At 46.5% G+C, this 19,552-nt stretch overlaps 1 protein-coding gene across 1 annotated transcript in view; it reads right to left on the bottom strand.

Moving 5' to 3' along the window:
- The window catches only part of CUL1 (cullin 1), a 50,239-nt gene extending 32,470 nt beyond the window's left edge, over nt 1-17,769 (bottom strand). The window contains exons 1-2 of the mRNA XM_068152579.1: nt 17,684-17,769; nt 720-1,007 (exon numbers count right to left, since the gene is read on the bottom strand). Coding sequence (XP_068008680.1) covers nt 720-859 — 140 coding nt within the window. The 5' untranslated portion in view covers nt 860-1,007; nt 17,684-17,769. The remainder of the gene's footprint in view (nt 1-719; nt 1,008-17,683) is intronic.
- Between the last annotated feature and the right edge of the window lie 1,783 nt (nt 17,770-19,552).

Raw genomic sequence — 19,552 nt, 5'->3', positions numbered from 1 at the left:
GGGACTATGGAAGTTTTGTACTCTTGTAAAACCACTTGTAATGCAAACAATACAGCCTACTCTATTTGCTGGAGAACAGCTTTACACATTATCTTCCATACCATTAAAACCACTTCAGCTCCTGTATCATCCAGAAAACCAACCAGCATTTAAGCACACACCTACATGGGTGAACACAAGCCCAACACCTTGTAACAACTCCCTGAGAGGGAAGATGCTGGAAAATTTCAATAGCTCTCGGATGCAAGCTAGGAATTCAAGAGAAATCCACTGAGAGTATTCCATTCCAGATGGAAAAGCATAAACATGACTCAAGTACCACCCTGAGACTGACAAAAGAAAAAACATCCAGTGAGACCTGCAGCATAATGCCCAAGACTACTATGTAACAGAAAAAACATTTCTGTGTTCTTCTGCTGTGTTGTGGACTCAAAATTGACCTATTAATAAAATCACTTTAAGTATCTGCTCTGTCAACAGCAATCCAACCTGAGTTCAGGGGTAGCCATAATTATGAAGACAGTTTGTATCAGAAAACAGAATGTTCCTGCTTATCTGCCAGCAAGATTAAGCAGAAAAAGCTGCTCTTCAAGATAAAGATATATTCTTAAAAGCCACTAAGTCAAACAGTGATGAGGCAATTCTGAGTTTAGAAAGGTAAAAGGCTCTCTCTAATCTACTAACAGGGAAAGTACTAACTGGCTTTGGCAGTAGGATACGTGTAGAGTTCCATGTATCTGGATTTTGCCATGCTTTGTCTGGTGTAAACCTGCTGAATTCCAGCTCTTAGGTCATCCCATATCTGGTCGAGACCAATCTGCTTAAGTCCATGTGGGTTCTGACTCCTATTGGATGACATTTTGTCCTTCCTGTAAAGTCTTCCAGCACAGCAGCCCAAGATCTGGTTATTCCTCCATCAGAATCTCCAGTGACATTCTAAACTCAGTTGCAGCACTACAGCAAGATATTCTCTACATATGAAGAGTGATGGTTCCTAGGAAGGTAATCTGCAAAAAGGAAAAGAAAGCATGTTAGGGAACAGTGAAAACTCCTTCCCACCACAGAAAAAGGAATGAAATTAATGATTTCACTGGAACACCTTCAATTGCACATTTAGTAAGCAATCTTTCCTTCCCATACAACAGCAAAACCCCAGTATTTCCCATCAGCTCAGGGGCCTGTGGTAACTCATTGTTCATCAAGCATGCTGTTGGATATTCAAGACTAACCAGAAGAGAGCTAAAATGTACTATTTTGCTTTGGTTACCAATAATTCTTCCAGACTTTTATCCCAAGTAACCTGAAAGCCCATGGTATTCTGGAGCAGGGAATTTTTCTCTCTGGAAACACCTGCTCATAGTTTGGGCTATTCAGCCTGGAGAAGGCTCCAGGGAGACCTTAGAGTGGCCTTCCAGTACGTGAAGGGTACAGGAGAGCTGGAGAGGGACTTTCTACAAAGGCTTGAAGTGATAGAATAAGGGGGAATGGCTTTGAGCTGGAAGAGGGGAGATTTAGACTAGGTATTAGGAAGAGATTCTTTACAATGAGGGTGGTGAGACTCTGGAACAGGTTGCCCAGGGAAGCTATAGATGCCCCCTCCCTGGAAGTGTTTAAGGCCAGGTTGGAGGAGGCTTTGAGCAATCTGGTCTAGTGGAAGGTGTCCCTGCTGATGGCAGGGAAGTTGGAACAAGATGATCTTCAAGATCCTTTCCAACTCAAACCATTCTATGATTCTACAAATGTGTCTGATAAATATCTGGATACCATTTCCTTCAAAACCATTATGATAAACCTGTCCTCTAATGGAGCCTGCCATCCAAAGCTCTTATGAACCTTTCCATAACTTCAAAGACAGTATAGGCAGAGACTTGATAAATCTTATTATTTGGGTTTGACCTTTGAGCAGCGGAAAACAAAGATAGTCCTTCAGGATTTACAGGATGTTACAGGCACTTCTACCCTACTGCAAGCTCCATTTCAGGTTTCACTCAGTTTTAAAGATTAAGTCTAGAACAGAATAAACCAGGTTGGAAAAGACTTTTGAGATCGAGTCCAACCTATCATCCAACACCATCTAATCAACTAAACCATGGCACCAAACACCCCATCCACTCTCTTCCTAAACACCTCCAGTGGTGGTGACTCCACCACCTCCCCAGGCAGCCCATTCCAATGGCCAATCACTCTCTCTACGAAGAACTTCTTCCTAACATCCAGCCTAAACCTCCCCTGGTGCAACTTGAGACTGTGTCCTCTTGTTCTGGTGCTGGTTGCCTGGGAGAAGAGACCAACCCCCACCTGGCTACAGCCTCCCTTCAGGGAGTTGTAGAGACCAATAAGGTCTGCCCTGAGCCTCCTACTCTCCAGGCTAAGCAACCCCAGCCCCCTCAGCCTCTCCTCGTAAGGCTTGTGCTCCAAACCCCTCCCCAGCTTTGTAGCCCTTCTCTGGACATGTTCCAGCAGCTCAACATCTTTCCTAAACTGAGGGGCCGAATAGTGTGCCCACTTATTTGTAGGGCTTCTCTTCTGCCTTTATCCTTGACCGTAAGAAGACCAGCAAAGGCAGAGATATTTCACAGTATCACAGTATAACTTAGGTTGGAAAGGACCTCGAGGATCATCGAGTCCAACCTATCAACATAGACCCCATGACTAGACCATGGCACCAAGTGCCACGTCCAATCCCCTCTTGAACACCTCCAGGGATGGTGACTCCACCACCTCCCTGGGCAGCACATTCCAATGACGAACGACTCACTCGGTGAAGAACTTTCTCCTCACCTCAAGTCTAAACCTCCCCTGGCGCAGCTTGAGACTGTGTCCTCTTGTTCTGGTGCTGGTTGCCTGGGAGAAGAGACCAACCCCTTCCCGGCTACAACCACCTTTCAGGTAGTTGTAGAGGGCAATGAGGTCACCCCTGAGCCTTCTCTTCTCCAGGCTAAACAATCCCAGCTCCCTCAGCCTCTCCTCATAGGGCTTGTGTTCAAGGCCTCTCCCCAGCCTTGTTGCCCTTCTCCGGACACGTTCAAGTGTTTTGATGTCCTTCTTAAACTGAGGGGCCCAGAACTGGACACAGTATTCAAGCTGTGGCCTAACCAAAGCAGAGTTCAGTTGTTTTAGTGAATGACTTTCTTAAAGCAGTGACACAGAAGTTATCAATGCTCATAGTTTATCTACTATTCATCCATACATAGTCCATCTAGCATCCCTCACCCATAAGCATTTTAAATCTCAATCTTTAAGTAAAGAGCAGAAGGATGTTTGTTATGTCAATCTGAGCAACAAGGACTGTCTCATTTCCATCAGGCAAACTGCTTCTGTAGCTGATTTTTCTTCTTCCATGAGCAACAACTTAAACGACCAGGCTGACAAACAAATTCAAAACATACCTTACAAAACACACTTAAAATCCAGCCTTTCCATTCTGTTTCTATAATTACAGCAAACTGGTTCATAAAGACACACAGGAATAAAGTGCAATACAGACCACACTTGGGTTGTATTTAAACTTCTGTCATTTCTGGAAACCAAACCTGCTGCAGCACCAACAGCAACAGATTTTCATGACTGAGCAATGAAATCCAGAAGGAACAAAGGTTCACCAGCAGCCCCTAATGTGGGCAACACTGTGCAGGCTACACACCCACGAGCTTGGACTATGATCTTAAGTTAGCACTGCAGGACAAAGCAAGAAAATTAATTTCACACTGACAATCCAGAAAGGAAGGAATCTTCTGGTTCCTTAAATCAGGTGCAATCTGAGTTTTCCACAGAAGCAAAAGACGACACAGGAATCTACAATTCTACTAGATCTGATGTGTAAAAAGTAACTATTACTCTCTTATTAACCTGCTAAAAGCAAGGAGCCTAGAATTATCACACCCCTCTGTAAAGATGTTTGGTGTAACTAACAAACTTCTTCACTGCTCTACAGAGGTTTGTTAACAGAAGGCCAAGCCCATGCTAGCTGGCAGAGACCACAACCATTACAATAGCTCACAATGGGGCCAAGGTCCCTTCCCTGGCACCCCACAGAGGAGGAACAGCCAGGGCTTTTACTCAGTCACCCCTCCATGTGCCACACTAAGAGGCAACTACCCTTCCATTATAGAACCACAGAGTAATTTTGGTTGGAAAAGACCTTTAAGATCATCCAGTCCAACCATTATCTAACACTACCACGGCTGGTGCTAAACCATGTCCCTCAGCACCACATCTCTGCCTCTTGGAAACAGCTCCAGGGATGGGGATTCACCCACTTCTCTGGGCAACTTGTTCCAGTCTTTGAGAAGCCCTTCAGTCAAGAAGTTTCTTCTAATGCCCAATCTAAACCTCACCAAGATTTCTCACCCAAACAGATGATACCTGCTGGCATCCTGCTTCATGGTCAGGACTATCTGTCACACTAGCTCTGGACCAGAGGAACCAGACTTCATTTTATCTTCAGGGCCAGTTATATTTTCATGAAGTTAAGTTAGGTCTGAAGTCTCCAGCAACAGGCAATTTGATGCAGTGTGCAACACCACCCTCTTTCAACCCTGCAATTAAAACTGTCAAGCAAAACTGTAATTTTGTCAAATGTCACAGAACCACAGAATTTCAGGAGCTGGAAGGGACCTTGAAAGATCATCTAGTCCAACCTCCCTGCCAGAGCAGTATCACCTACACCAGGTTACACAAGAACGCATCCAGGCGAGTCAAGAGGAGGCAGTCACTTTAGAACAGCCTTGAAGGACAGAGGGAAATGCTGTTTTCATTACTGAGGAGGACGCACCATGACACACCTCATAGGCAAAGAAACACATCACATTGGAAAGCAGTGGCTTTGCTTTTACTGTCTGTCTAATAAAAAACAGTGTTGGCATTTGATATCCCTTTCAAGGAAAATTACACGTATCATAGAATGGTTTGGGTTGGAAGGGACCTTAAAGATCACCTAGCTCCCATGGGAAGGGACACCTTGCACAAGACCAGGTTGCTCAAGGCCCTATCCAACCTTCATTTAAACACTTCCAGGCTCTTCCAGTGCATGTCAAATCAGGCCCAGAAGAAAATCTGAGTTAACAAAACCCAGCAGATTTACAGCATCTCAAGGCATCTGCTGGAGCTACCATTAGACCATTTCATGCTCTAATACAACAGAACTGTCAGTTCAACAAACACTTCTTTCTAAACTACAGATTTCAGGACAGCTGACTTCAAATTCTCTATGTTACTATTGAAGTTGTCAGCTCCTTGGTCCAGAGCAAGGGTTTCCAGATGACTCAAAAGCCATTTTTCAGACTAGAATAGGAATAGATGAATTAACCAGGTTGGAAAAGACCTTCAAAATCAAGTCCAACCTATCATCCAACACCATCTAATCAACTAAACCATGGCACCAAGTGCCCCATCCAGTCTCTTCCTAAACACCTCCAGTGATGGTGACTCCACCACCTCCCTGGGCAGCACATTCCAATGCCCAATCACTCTTTCTGTGAAGAACTTCTTCCTCACCTCAAGCCTAAACCTCCCCTGTCACAGCTTGAGACTGTGTCCTCTTGTTCTAGTGCTGGTCGCCTGGGAGAAGAGACCAACCCCCACCTGCCTACAACCTCCCTTCAGGTAGTTGTAGACAGCAATAAGGTCTGCTCTGAGCCTCCTCCTCTCCAGGCTAAGCAACCCCAGCTCCCTCAGCCTCTCCTTATAGGGCTGTGCTCCAAACCCCTCCCCAGCTTTGTTGCCCTTCTCTGGACACATTACAGCAACTCAACAGCTTTCCTAAACTGAGGGGCCCAGAACTGGACACAGAACTCAAGGTGTGGCCTAACCAGTGCTGAGTACAGGGGCAGAATAACTTCCCTGCTCCTGCTGGCCACACTATTCCTGATACAGGCCAGGATGCCATTGGCCTTCTTGGCCACCTGGGCACACTGCAGGATCACGTTCAGCCTACTACCAACCAGTACTCCCAGGTCCCTCTCTACCAGGCCACTCTCCAGCCACTCTGACCCCAGCCTGTAGCACTGTCTGGGGTTGTTGTGGCCAATGTGCAGAACCTGGCACTTGGATGTATTAAATCTCATGCCCTTGTCCAAACCTTTCTTGAACATGGCACTTTGGGACATGGTCTGATGGCCACAGTGGTGCTAGATTGACAGTTGGTCTTGATAATCTTTGAGGTATTTTCCAACCCAACCAAGTTAATGACTGTAAAAAACATTTAACCTTTGGCTTCAAAAGGCAAGAAAAGAAGGAAGTTTCATATAGGCACAGATTTTAAAATGGAAGATGAAATTCCTCTTGCCAAACTCATCCCTCTCCATTTTTCCAGCTTGATTCCTCTAATTTCCTCCTGTTGCTGCATTTCAGGAAGCTTGATCCAGAAAATGAACAGATGCTACTGTATTCAGCAAACAGCTACACTCAATAAGGTTCCCAACCAGTTTTATTCCCTCAAAGTCACTACCTCCACACTAAGCAAAGGCAACTATTAAGGTTATTCACCCAAGATATGCCACCCTGACTGAACCAACACCACACAAGAAGTATTTTCAGAGAACTAAACCAGAAGCAGATAAAATGCTACCTTCCTTCTCACACAATCTGTTTGCTAGCTTTTATCCTATTTTTAAACCCAATTAAGATCCTGGATGCTGGTTTATATTCTAGCTCACAGAAACTTCCAAATTGCTGTAGCTGAAGTCACCTTCAAGCACTATCACATCAAAATCTGTGACAAATTTTGGCCTCACAATAAACATCCCTAGGCTCATCTATAGTTTTGCTAGGCTTGATACAAAACATATAAATAAATTTAAAAGATAGCCCAAACCCCTCCCCTAACCAAATCTTCATTTTATTATTCATATATTCTCTCTTGCCAAGCATGGACAGTTTCACAGATGATCCACCCTACAAGCCAAGCTTAAGATGGCTCTTGAAGTTGTGCTCAAACACAAACCTCTGGAAAGGCAGGTACATCTGAGAACACACCTGCCTCCACTGCTGGTTAGCCTGCAAGGTACAATCTATAGACAAAAGCACTGGGACTTTGCTTCCACTTGACAGTTTATAAGGTGTTTCCTGGAAATGTTTATTACAGGTTAAACACCACCCCTTGAATCCTGAAGGACACAACCTCCATTCCAATACACACTTATGTCTGATGGAGTGGAAAGAGCCAAGAGAAATAATTCTATTTTGTCCCTGTAATCACTTGCACTCACAATTTATGATTCCAAAGGGACTTTATATCCATGCTTCCACAAGCAATTAATTTGTGCTTACTTGACTTCAGTTGAGGTTACCACTATGAGCTCAAAACCATAACATAGTTCAGCCACAGTCCTGCACCCAACATTTTGTACTGACATTTCTGCCCAGAGGTATTTTAGGTCACTAAATCCACAGACTATAAGCTGGGCAGACAATCTATGGATGTAAAGTGATCCAAGCCCTGGAGCAAGCACAGTGTCTGCAGCATTCCTCGTGCTCCAAGTGTGCAATTAATCGACACATGGAGAATCTCTCCACAGTAGCTATTTCTACTGTGGCCCAGCAAATGAAAGGGTCAGGTTGTCATGAAGGTTTTGAGTAGAAAGTTGGACTTGATGAACTTAAAGGTCTTTTCCAACCTCAGTGATTCTTTGGTTCTGCTGTAAACCACAGGTATTCCAAAAATCATATCAGAACCTGGAGAGAAATGTTTATGAGTATTTTCTCCTTTTTCAAAGTTGTAAAGTTGTTTAACAGACAAATTATGCAGATTACAACATTCACTTCTTATGTTTACAACATCCTGACATAGATGTAGCAGAAAAAGCTTTATTTTCCAGAGAGCTAAATTCAGCTTGTTTCATTAAAAGGCACATGTATACATGCATACACTCCTCTCTTCCAAAACTTGTCTTCTTGCAGCAGCTACCTTCCCTCCTGGACAATGCCGTCAGAGGGCTTCAGTGTTCTTCCCACATCGCCTCTTCAATGTACCACAGCTCTGATCAATACCCACAGCACTACAAGGAACACACCCTTACACAGCTTCATGTGCCAATGACATGGTTGCCAGATGAATTAAAATAAAAGCCTGGATGGAGAGTTGCATGGAGGGGAACCTCATGAAGTTCAGCAAGGGCAAGTGTAGGGTCCCGCACATAGGGAGAAACAATTCCCTGCACCAGTACAGGAAAGGGGCTGTCCTGCTGGATACCAGCCCCATGGAGAACACTGGAGTGCTGGTGAAGAACAAGTTCACCATTAGCCAGAAGTGTGTTCTTGTGGCCAAGAAGGCAAATGGAGTCCTGGGGTGCACAAAAAAGAGTGTGACCAGCAGGTCGGCAGAGGTTCTCTTCCCCCTCTATTCTGCCCAAGTGAGGCTGCATCTGGTGCACTGTCCAGTTCTGGGGTCCTCAGTTCACAAGGGAGTCAGGGAACTACTGCAGAGTCCAATGGAAGCTACAAAGATGCTGAGGGGTGTGGAGCATCTCTGCAAGAAGCAGAAGCAGCCAAGGCCTGGGGCTGTTTAGCCTGAAGGAGAGCAGCCTGAGAGGGAATCTTCTCAATTCTCAGCAAGAGCTAAAGGGTGGGGGCAAGAGGAAGGGGCTGGGCTCTTTTCAGTGATGCCCAGTGACAGGACCAGGAGCAGTGAACACAAACACAGGAGGTTTCACTTGAACTTAGGGAGAAACTGCTTTGCTGTGAGGGTGCTGGAGCCCTGGAGCAGGCTGCCCAGAGAGGTTGTGGAGTCTCCTTCTCTGAAGAGATTCCAAACCTACCTGGACACTGATCCTGGGCAACCTGCTGTGGATGACCCTGCTTTAGTAGGGGGGCTGGACCAGATGGTGTCCAGAGGTCCCTCCAAACCCCTACCATTCTGGGATTCTGTGATGTGTTCTTCACAGCTAGAAAGACACTTAAAATTCAGGCTTATTTTCTGATTTAGATAGAAGTATCTTTGAATTGCAGTTTCTATACCTTTACCTAAGTTATGCATGACCACATTCACTGAAAGCCTTTTTAACTGACATGGTTTTAATTTGGATGCCTGATTACATGGATTTTTCCAAAACATGAATGAGTTTTCTAAGAAGAGCACCAAGCAAGTCTGAGTGTGCTACTTCTTTGCTTCCCTTCACCCATTTTTTCATTAGTTCTTTAACATTCTCCCTTTACTTCTTGATTCCAGCTTTATCCTCACCTTCCTCCAGCAAACAGCTCCTGCAACCTCTGACAGAGATCTCACTGCACTACACTATAGTTAATACAAAACAGACAAATAAAAACTCATATCCCTGAGCCTAGGTTCAGACTAGACAAGGTTTGCTGATGTGGCTGTAACAAACTCTCCCTTCTGGGCTGGCACCAATATTGACAGTCCTGCCAACAAGAAAAGTTTCATGGTATTCTTCCACCATCAACCTCCCAAATAATCACAGAATTGTTTTGGTTGGAAAAGACTCCTAAGATTGAGTCCAACCATCCACCTAAGACCACTGCAGCCATTAAACTGTATCCCAGAGTGCCATGTCCACACATTTCCTGAACGCCTCCAGGGATGGTGACTCCACACCCTCAGTAATTTGGAGATGACAATAAATTGGGTGGAAGTGTTGATCTCCTTGAGGATAGGAGGGCTCTGCAAAGAGATCTGGACAGGCTGGACTGATGGGCTGAGGTCAGCTGTATGAGGTTTAACGAGGTTAAGTGCTAGGTCCTGCACTTGGGTCACAACAATCTCATGAACACCCCAGGCTTGGGGCAGGGAGGCTGGAAAGCTGCCCAGCAGAAAAAAAACTGGAGGTGCTGGTTGACAACTGGCTGAACATGAGCCAGCATATGCCCAGGTGGTCAAGAAGGCCAACAGCATCCTGGCCTGGATCAGAAATATTGTGGTCAGCAGGACCAGACAGTGATTATCCCCCATGGATTCAGCACTGGTGAGACTGCACCTTGAATACTGGGTTCAGTTTCAGGCCCCTCACTCTAAGAAAGGCATTGAGGCACTGAAGCAGGTCCAAAGAAGGGCAATGAAGCTGGTGAAGGGTCTGGAGAGCAGGTCTAGTGAGGGGCAGCTGAGGGAGTTGGGGTTGTTCAGTTTGAAGAGGAGGCCCAGGGGACACCTCATTGCTGTCTACAATTCACAGGAAAGAGGTTGGACTGGGGTGGGAGTTGGTCTCTTCTCCTTAATATCAGGTGACAGAATGAGAAAATATGCCTGAAATTGTGCCAGGAAGGTTTAGGTTGGACACCAGGAAAAATGCCTTTCTGGCAAGAGTGGTCAGGCATTGGAGCAGGCTGACCAGGGAAGTAGTGGAGTCACTGTCCCTGGAGGTGTGTAAGGAACTATCCTTAAGTCTACTCAACAGGTAAAACTTTTCAGGTTTTGTTTGGTCATCTTTAAGAGAGTTCACTTTTTTTGCTGTTCTAGTAATCCTTATCATGATGGTTTTAGGCTATGCCTTTAAAATGTTAATGCTGGGGGGAAACTTCAACCCACCACACTTATGAACAAAGCTTGTAGACTACTCCTGAACTGCAGTGTCCTAATCCAGGCTCTCAAGTTTTCCTGTGGGGGATGCAGATCCCAGAGTGTATTTTAACTGAGCCTGAAGTAATAAGCTTCACAGCTTCTTAGAACTGTGATTATGCTCAACTCTTACACCTTGGAAAAGGAAGGGTGCAAACTAGGAAATGAGCAATGCTGTTAGCAGAGACAGTCAGGTCAAGATAGAAGTGCACTGAAGAGGAGGAAGAAAGGTTTACAGAAGACAAAGGGCCTTGAGTGTTCTCCCTCTGGCTTAAATCATATAGAGATAGACCCTGCACTCAAACCCTCAAACAGCAACAAAGAACAAATACACATATGAAGATGCTTTTCTTGAATCAGCCAAGAAAAGGAAAATGAGAGAGGACAAGCCGTGAAAGCACGATGCTAGGCACCCAACATGCTACGTAGAACACAGAACAATACAACTTTTTGGTAGTGGCAGAGGGGAGTAAGACCAAATACAATTTAGTGAGAACACACACAGAAGGCTCCACAATACCTTGGGCTCCTTGTTGCTCCTGCAGACAATTCTTAAACATAACTGCTTTCTGAAAAACTCTTACCACCATCAAAAATATAACAAAATCCAATTCAGCAAGCAGAACTGCCATGGTCCTACTGATCTCCAAAAGGAAAATCTTGGTATGGTCTTCACAGCCTGCTTCAGACACAGCATGACCTTCACCAGAACACACAGGGCAAGTCTCTGAGCTCTGACACAAATCCTCCTGAGAAGTACTGAGGAGAAGGTGCTGCAGGATGAGAAGTACAGGATGAGCCAGCAATGTGTGCTTGCAGCCCAGAAAGCTAACCATATCCTGGGCTGCATCAAAAGCAGCATGGGAAGCAGGTCAAGAGAGGATTCTACCCCTCTGCTCTCTTGAGACCCCACCTGGAGTACTGTGCCCAGCTGTGGAGTCCCCAGCATAAGGAGAGCATGGAACTGCTGGAGCAGGTCCAGAGGAGGGCCACAAAGATGATCAGAAAGCTGGAGCACCTCTCCCATAAAGACAGGCTGGGAGAGTTGTGGTTCTGAGCCTGGAGAAGACAAGGCTCCTGGGAGACCTCAGAGCAGCCTTCCAGCATTTGAAGGGGGCTACAGGAGAGACGAAGAGGGACTTTTTATAAAAGCATGGAGTGATGGGACAAGGGGTAATGACTTCAAACCAGAAGAAGCTGGATTTAGATGAGATACTAGGAAGAAATTCTTCCCCAAGAGCGTGGTGAGACACTGGAAGAGGTTGCCCAGAGAAGCTGTTGAGGGTCTGAATGTGAAAGTGTTCAAGGCCAGATTGAATGAGGCCTTGAGCAACCTGGTCTAGAGAAAGGTGTCCCTGCCCTTTGGAGGGGTTTGGAACTAAATGATCTTTAAGGTTATTTCCAACCCAAACCATTCTATGATTCCATGATTTTGTAAAAGATGAAGCTGATGCACATCCCCAAGAGCCACACTTAAATCCTGCTTGATTTAGCTTGCACCATTCAGCTTTAAAGCTAAGCTTCAACTGAAATCTTACAAAATAAATTTCATTCCTCAAGCATATACATTTGATTTGATACTACATCTGTTAGTGGTGACACCCTTGCAAGGGCATGCTTGCAGAGATAACACAACTTTTCCAAAGATATCTTTGAAAGAAACACACTGAGGGAACAGTTTGTTTTCTTAAGAACACAGGGACATTCTTAAAAAGCATTTTCAACTTCAGAGTGAAAACCTTCTCCTTTGGCTACCCAGAAGCAAGGAGAACACTTGACCATGACATTATTAGAAGCAAGATGGAAAGACTAACAGCTAACAAACAAAGATCTACTTCCTATAACCCCCTTTTCTTCCCCTCAAAACCTTTCAGTACTCCAAACATAAGCTTAGAATCACAGAAGACAGACTCCACTGCTGTCAGCCTAGAGGAGCATGCAAATCTACATATGAAATTAAGTTTCAATTACAGAGCTAAACAGGGTGAACCAAGGTCACTGCAGCAGCCTTACTTCTGAACTCTTAATCCACATTAAAATACCGGCCCGCCTTAAACAGAGAGTAAGGAAGAGCCAAGTTACACCAGATGCAAACTGAAAATACAATGTTTCCAAGTGTAGCTATGGCTGAAATTGCATTCCCAGGAACCCAAATTCTTGTAGCTCCCTGTTTTAACTCAAAAAAATTAACCTGGCTCTACTCAGTACATCCAGGTCCTACCAGCACCTGCATGAGCACGGGAGAAGTGCGTACATGTCTTCAAAAGAGCTGTAAGTAGCCAGATGAGAGCGAGAAGCTCCCCACACTGCAGAAAACAGCCTATAGTATTGAACCAGTATTCAAATCTGGTGCAGAATTACAACGACCTCAGACAATCCTTTATTCATAGCACTGATGTCAAGCAATGTGTCCTACCTGCCAGGCAGGTAGGGACAGCAGGGAACCTTCTGACTCTGACCAAAACAATCAAAAGGCAGATAAGTGAGAAAAGGTGGTAACATCATCCAACTATCCAAATTCTCCAGCTATCAGGATAGCTGGAGAGAGACTTTTTACAAAGGTATGGAGTCATAGGATAGGAGCAATGGCTTCAAACTGGAAAGAGCTGGATTTAGATGAGACATTATGAAGAAATTCTTCCCCATGAGGCTGGTGAGGCATTGGAACAGATTGACCAGAAGAGCTGCACAGGTTCCAAGCCTGGAACCATTCAAAGCCAGGTTGGAAGGGGCCTTGAGCAACCTAGTCTAGTAGGAGGTGTCCCTGCCTATGGCAGGGGAGTTGAAACTAGATGATCTTTAAGCTCCCTTCCAGCCCAACCCAAAATGATTCTATGATCATTAATTTTTCCTAAGTTTTTTGGAAGAACACCACATCAACATTATGCTCTTTATTCAAGAATCACAAAATGGTTTGGGTTGGAAGTGACCTTTAAAGACATAGTTCCAATCCATCTGCCACAGGCAGGGGCACCTTTCACTAGATTAGGCTACTCAAAGCCCTATCCAATCTGACCTTGAACACTTTCAGGGAGAGGCTATCTAAAAGTTTTTTGGGTAACCTCCGCAGGTGTCTCACTACCCTTGTAATACAGAACATCGTCTTTATATCCAATCTAAATCTACCCTCTTTCAGTTTAAAACTGTTGCCCCTTGTCCTATTACAACATAACCTGGAAAAAAGTATCTCACCATCTTATAATTCCCCCTTTGAGTACTGAAAGCCCTCAGTACAGGCTCCCTGAAGCCTTTGCTTCTCCAGGCTGAACAACCCCAATTCTCCCAGCCTGTCCCAATAGCAGAGGGGCTCCAGCCCTCTGATCATTTTTGCAGTCTCCTCTGGACCTCAGAGGACCATTTGCCTTCTTTCTAGTTCAGGACAATTTCATTACCCAGTCATTTAGTTGTGTCTGCAACAGGTGAGAACTGCAGTGTTGCAGAAACACCGCTAGTCAACCCATAGTAGTTCCTCCACTGAAAACCCCACAACTCTTCTAATACAATAGTAAGTTACTCATGCAGACAAACTCAACAGCCCCCTATAATTTTCCACTCATTAGATCAAAAAAAATAATAGTTTAAGTTTGTAAACTGTATAGGTGATAACTTTTACCTAGACCTCAAAATGTTATTTCCAACAAATGGTTTGTCACATGGAGACTGCCTTGAAAAATGCACTAATTGTAAGGTTTTTATTAGTGTACTCAACACCAAGTGAATCCTAGCATTTAAGTCCTCCCTTTAAAGCAAGTTCACACATTCCTAAAGCACAGACAGAACTTCCAAGACCAAATTTTCCATGCTCTTCTTTCTTCCAGATCTATGCATCACAGGAAGACTGTCTCAGCCCACAGTCTGCTGGGATTGCCTGTGCATGACCTCCTGGCATGCCCATCCAAGTGAGACACCTACTCTTCTTTTCTTCCTGATGTACACAGACAGTCCCTTTTGGACAGCCGGACTGATCTGGCCACCTTACACATTCATCTGAAAATCCTGGTTGCAAAGTGTAGTACACATGACATTGGTATCCACCTGTGAGACTGGCAGCCTTTTAACTAGACAACCCCCTCACTTCACTGATGCCACCAATTTTTCATTTTTCAAGAGAAGCAGAAGTGGTAAATCTGCAAAGCTGTTTCATCCACTAGGAAAAACACCACAAACTTCAACATCAAGAGAGAAGGCTCCAGGTATTCCCAATTCAGGCAACTTCTGACACCCAAGATGTGGCTCATCAGTAAGCTGGGCCATACTGGAAAAATTGTGACTGCACAAAACCTGGTACTAGTTGAGAGACACAACAGATGAAAACATCTTAACATCAGTAACTCAGAGATCTTAACATCTAAGTTGTAAGAAAACACTTTTAAAGTTGAACATCTGAGAACTTTCTGAAAGGACTCTACTGTTTTCAAAACAAAACACAGAATGGTAGAGGATGGAAGGGACTCCAAAGACCATAGAGTTCAAGTCCCTGACAAGGCAGGTTCACCTAGAGAAGGTCACACAGGAACATGTCCAGGCAAGTTTCAGATCTCTCCAGAGATGGAGACTCTACCACCTCTCTGGGCAACCTGGTCCAGGGGCTCCATCACTCTTAAATTAAAGAAGTTCCTCTTCATGTTTAGATGGACTATTAGAAGTTCAAGTTTGTGCCTGTTACCCCTTGCCCTGTCACTAGGCACCTCTGAAAACACAGAATTTAAAACCATGCTTCAAGACTAAGCTGGATTCAAAAAAAAAAAAACAACCCAAACCCAATACCCCCCAAATCAGTATCCAAATAAGGGGATGCATCAAGGTGTAAAGTAGGGATATAAAGTAAAGCAATGCGATTTTTCTCATGCCAACAGACCAAGTAACAGGCCCATGATTACAAGGCAAATTCAGACTAACTAAAAAGCAGTTGAATTACTTAGCACAGTTATTTTGCCACCCAAGAGGCAAGGGTGCATATGCCTAGTTTAGATACCAAAACTAAGAAATTGTTCTCTACATGATCCCTGGATAGGCACTGGCAAGTTTCCTCCAGACGGGTACTTCAGAGCAGAAGCCTAATTCTGCTGCCCTTAGCTGTTGCTGAGTTATTAGGATTTGTGTGTAGTCAGCTGAGAAAATAAGAAGCTGTTAACACCAGGAACCAAACTTGAATTCTAGAGTCAGGGACATAAATCTCTCCCGACGCCAAGCAACTCCATGCTCCCTACAACTCCATATCCAACTCCACATCCAACTGCACCTCAAATATACAGTGATGATATGACTCTGAAATGCCTTTAAGAACAAAAACAAACAAAGGCATAAAATAAGAAGTTGGGCAATGAGCACTGAGAAACAAGAGAAGTGGCAAAACAGAAGGAAAAGACTTCTTCCTGGTAGAACCACCAGCAGAGAGACGGTGCCACTGCAACAGAGCCACCTAACAACATCACGGCAGCCCACTGTGAGCATCTCTGGAGTGAAATCTACACACTGTGGTACCCATGAAGCACCTTACGACATCCCAAAGCCCCTCCACACCAATTAAGTACCACCTCACAACATGGTATTACAAACAATATTTAACCTAATTGAAGTTACACGGCCACATGGTGTTTCTTTTCTCTGCAGACCACCCCTACTCCTGCCAAAAAAAGCCACTTCAAAGACAGAATCTTTTTCTCCCCATGGTATGTATATTAAGGGTGTGTGTATGATTACAGAAAAACACATACGTGAGGGGAAAAGTTGTTGAGGATGTTGAGATAAGAGAATTAAGATAAACCAAGTAATTCCTGTCCCTTTCACATTGACCAGCATATAGGGTTAAATTCCTCTCTCCTCAAAGGCACAGCTGGAAGATTTAGAGACAAAGTAGGGGAGACAGCATGCGAGCCTACAAAGCAAAGGAGTATGTGGAAAGACTATTAGGTGAGCTCACAAGGAAGATTTTAATGACAGGAAAAGAAGGGCAAAAAAATCATGGTAAGGGAAATAGCTACTGTGAGACAAACTGAAAAGGGAAAGGTAACAGAGAGATAATAATAGTGATGGAATACAACTTGAAGAAACAAGGATGAGCAAAGGATCGCTGTAAGGATACAGCTTGCAGTGGCAAAGTTACTGGGAAACAAATGAGGTGATAATGTGCAATGACAAAGAACTGCAGGAGTACTCATCTGGACGGAAGCAATAAAGGCACAAACAGATAAAAGGTTACCAGAGAAGGGGGCACCTTGTCTGTTAAGGTCCCAACAGCAAGTGATAACAAGGGGAAGTCTGGTGCACAGTCCTTGACAGTGAGAGAAACCTGGAGAAGGTGACAAGGAGGAGCTGGGGAAATATCCCCCAGCAGCCACAACAGCACCGGGGACACCGGGGAATTTCTCGAAGTACAACCTCACAGCTCCTAGGCAGATCTGAGTGTCACTACGGCTCTGGAATATACGAGGGTGAAAAGAGACAGTACAGAGATGGGCAAGGAGGCCATAAAGCAGGTGAGCACCCAAACCCAGTGCCCAGTGAGAATATGCAAGAAAGCTCATGGGGAGAGAAGAGCAGAGGCCTAGCAGGAGCAGGGCTGGCTGGGGTGGGCAGTCCCGAGGACGGGGGCGGTAAGCAGAGCGAGGGCCCGGGAGGGCGGGCCGGAGGTACCCGTGGCGGGGGGGGCGGCGGGGGAGAAGGCAGGAGCAGCCACCGAGACGGCCCCGGCCACGCGAGGGCCGCGGTCACGGAGGGCAGAGAAGCGGAAAGGAAAGCCGGGCCGGGCCACCACGGGGACGGAGCGGGCAGGCCGGCGGCAGGCAGATCCGGCGGCACCGGGGCAGCCGGACAGCAGGCGGGGCGGGCTCCGGTGCCCCAAAGAGGGCGATGCATTATGAGTGCGCACTTCGGCGGCCTCCTCGCTCCGAGCCGCGCTCCTGGGGCCGGATATGCCAGCGGCTCCCACAGCAGCACCCGCTGCCTCCTCCGCTCCGCAGCCAGGTGCGCGCCCGGGAGAAGAAAGGCGGGCGGGCGGCAGGCCGGGGCCCGGCCTCCCCTTCCCCCGCTCCCCACGGCGTGACTCGGTTGCCGGGCCTCGCTCCGCCAGGCCCACGAAGCCTCGGCCCAGCGGGGCCCGCACCGCCGCCGCCTCCCGGGCCGAGTCCAGCCCAGCCTCACTGCGACACAACGCCGCGGCCTCCCCGCACTCACCAGCATCGCGCGTCCCGCAGAGTCAGGCCGCGTCCGCCCGCCCCTTCCGCCTCCGCCAGGCCCGGATCTGCCGCCGCCGTCGCCTCCCCCTCCCCCCGCCCAGCGCGGCCCGAAGAGTGGGGATGCACCGCCCCTCCGCCGCCCGCCCCGCCCCGGCGCTCGGAGCTGGGAGGCCCCGCGGCTTGCGGGGCGGGTCCGGGCGGCGGTCTGGGAGGTCGTGCGCTCCCTCTTTCCTCTGCTCTGAAGACGGGCAGGGCCTGTCTTCACCCGCTGCGCTGGCAGAGAGCGGGGTAGACCCGCGCCTGACCGCCTTCTCTGGCTCTCCCCCAGGTGGAAGAGCTGGTGTAGGTCGGGGCCTGGCCTTGCAACCACTTCGGCTGCGGTAGCGAGGGGCCTGGGCGCGGGGTCCCGGGCCTCTGTGCTAGGCGGCTGCGCTTCTATTGGGAAAGGTGGCCTCCAGCGCGTTCTGCGTGAACCGAGCTGCAGCGTGCCCAGTTGCAGAGCCCAAGTGGATAGCACAGCGGTGCGCTACACCAGCTTGTTCTTGTCCAGCAAGCGTTAAAACAAACTGCACGGCTCCCTTTTGAAGCCTTCTCTGAATTGGATTACTTAGATTGGATGTTGGAAGAAACTTCCTGACTGAGGCAGTTCTCAAAGGCTGAAAGAGGTGTCCCAGGGAGGTGGCTGAATCCCCAGCCCCTGAGGTGTTTGCAAGAGGCAGAGATGTAGTGCTGAGGAGCATGGTTTAGCCCCAGCCTTGGTAGGCTTAGAGCGTGGTTGAACTGGATGATCTTTGTGGTGGGTTGAAAATTCCTCCCCCCCAACATTACATTTGCCAGCTGGAAACAAATGAAGCTGTATTTACAGGCATAACTACAATCTACAATGAGTATGTACAAAATACACAGTATTTACAATATTTACAGGTATTTACGATTAATAAACAGCACAAGAACCTCCCTGGCCAAAGACCAAGGGAGCTGATAGCTTCTCCCTCCCTCCCCCCCCCTTCCCCCTTGGACACAAAGGGACAAGTGAAAGAGCAGGGAGATGTTAGAATTTAGCCAAAACAGTGCAGCCAAGGTCAAGCAGAAGCCAGCAGAAGCACAAAGTTAGTATGTCCCAGAGGGAAGAAGCCAAAAGAGAGATTGTTTACCAAATATTCTTATGGCAGATACCTCTCCAATGGGATTCGTTAGAACTATCATTACTTCCTTTTTACACCCAATAGTGATTTATTTACATTCTACCACTTTCTGTTCAAGATCTGTAGAAAATTTTAAAGGTACAGCCTAAAACTACTACAATGTTAAAGGCTTTTTCCAACCAAAACCATCCTAAGATTCCATGAAATATTCCCATCACGGCTCTCCTGGAAGTGAACCTTGCATTTAGAATTTGTGATAGCCATCAAAATGTGGCTGTTGTGAGAACATAGTTATAAATGCGTTTATAATCATGATTTTCAGATTAATGGAGAAACAGCTTGGAGAACAACATCCTGTTTAATATCTTCATTGATGATCTGGATGAGGGACTCGAGTCAGTCATCAGGAAATTTGCAGATGATACCAAGTTGGGAGCAGATGTTGATCAGTTAGAGGGTAGAAGGGCTTGCCAGAAGGACCTTGACAGACTGGACAGATGGGCAGAGTCCAACATGATGGCATTCAACAAGTCCAAGTGCCAGGTGCTGCACTTTGGCCACAACAACCCCATGCAGTGCTACAGGCTGAGGTCGGAGTGGCTGGAGAGCTGCCAAACAGAAAGGAACCTGGGGGTGCTGATTGACAGCTGTCTGAACACGAGCCAGCAGTGTGCCCATGTGGCCAAGAAGGCCGATGGCATCCTGGCCTGTATCAGGAATGG

This window comes from Melanerpes formicivorus, unplaced genomic scaffold (genome assembly GCF_026170545.1).
Source record: "Melanerpes formicivorus ecotype bairdi unplaced genomic scaffold, bMelFor1.0.p_v2 SCAF_24, whole genome shotgun sequence".
Classification (NCBI taxonomy): Eukaryota; Metazoa; Chordata; class Aves; order Piciformes; family Picidae; genus Melanerpes; species Melanerpes formicivorus.
Note: the sequence above shows the minus strand (reverse complement) of the source record. Positions and strands in the feature narration are given on the sequence as shown.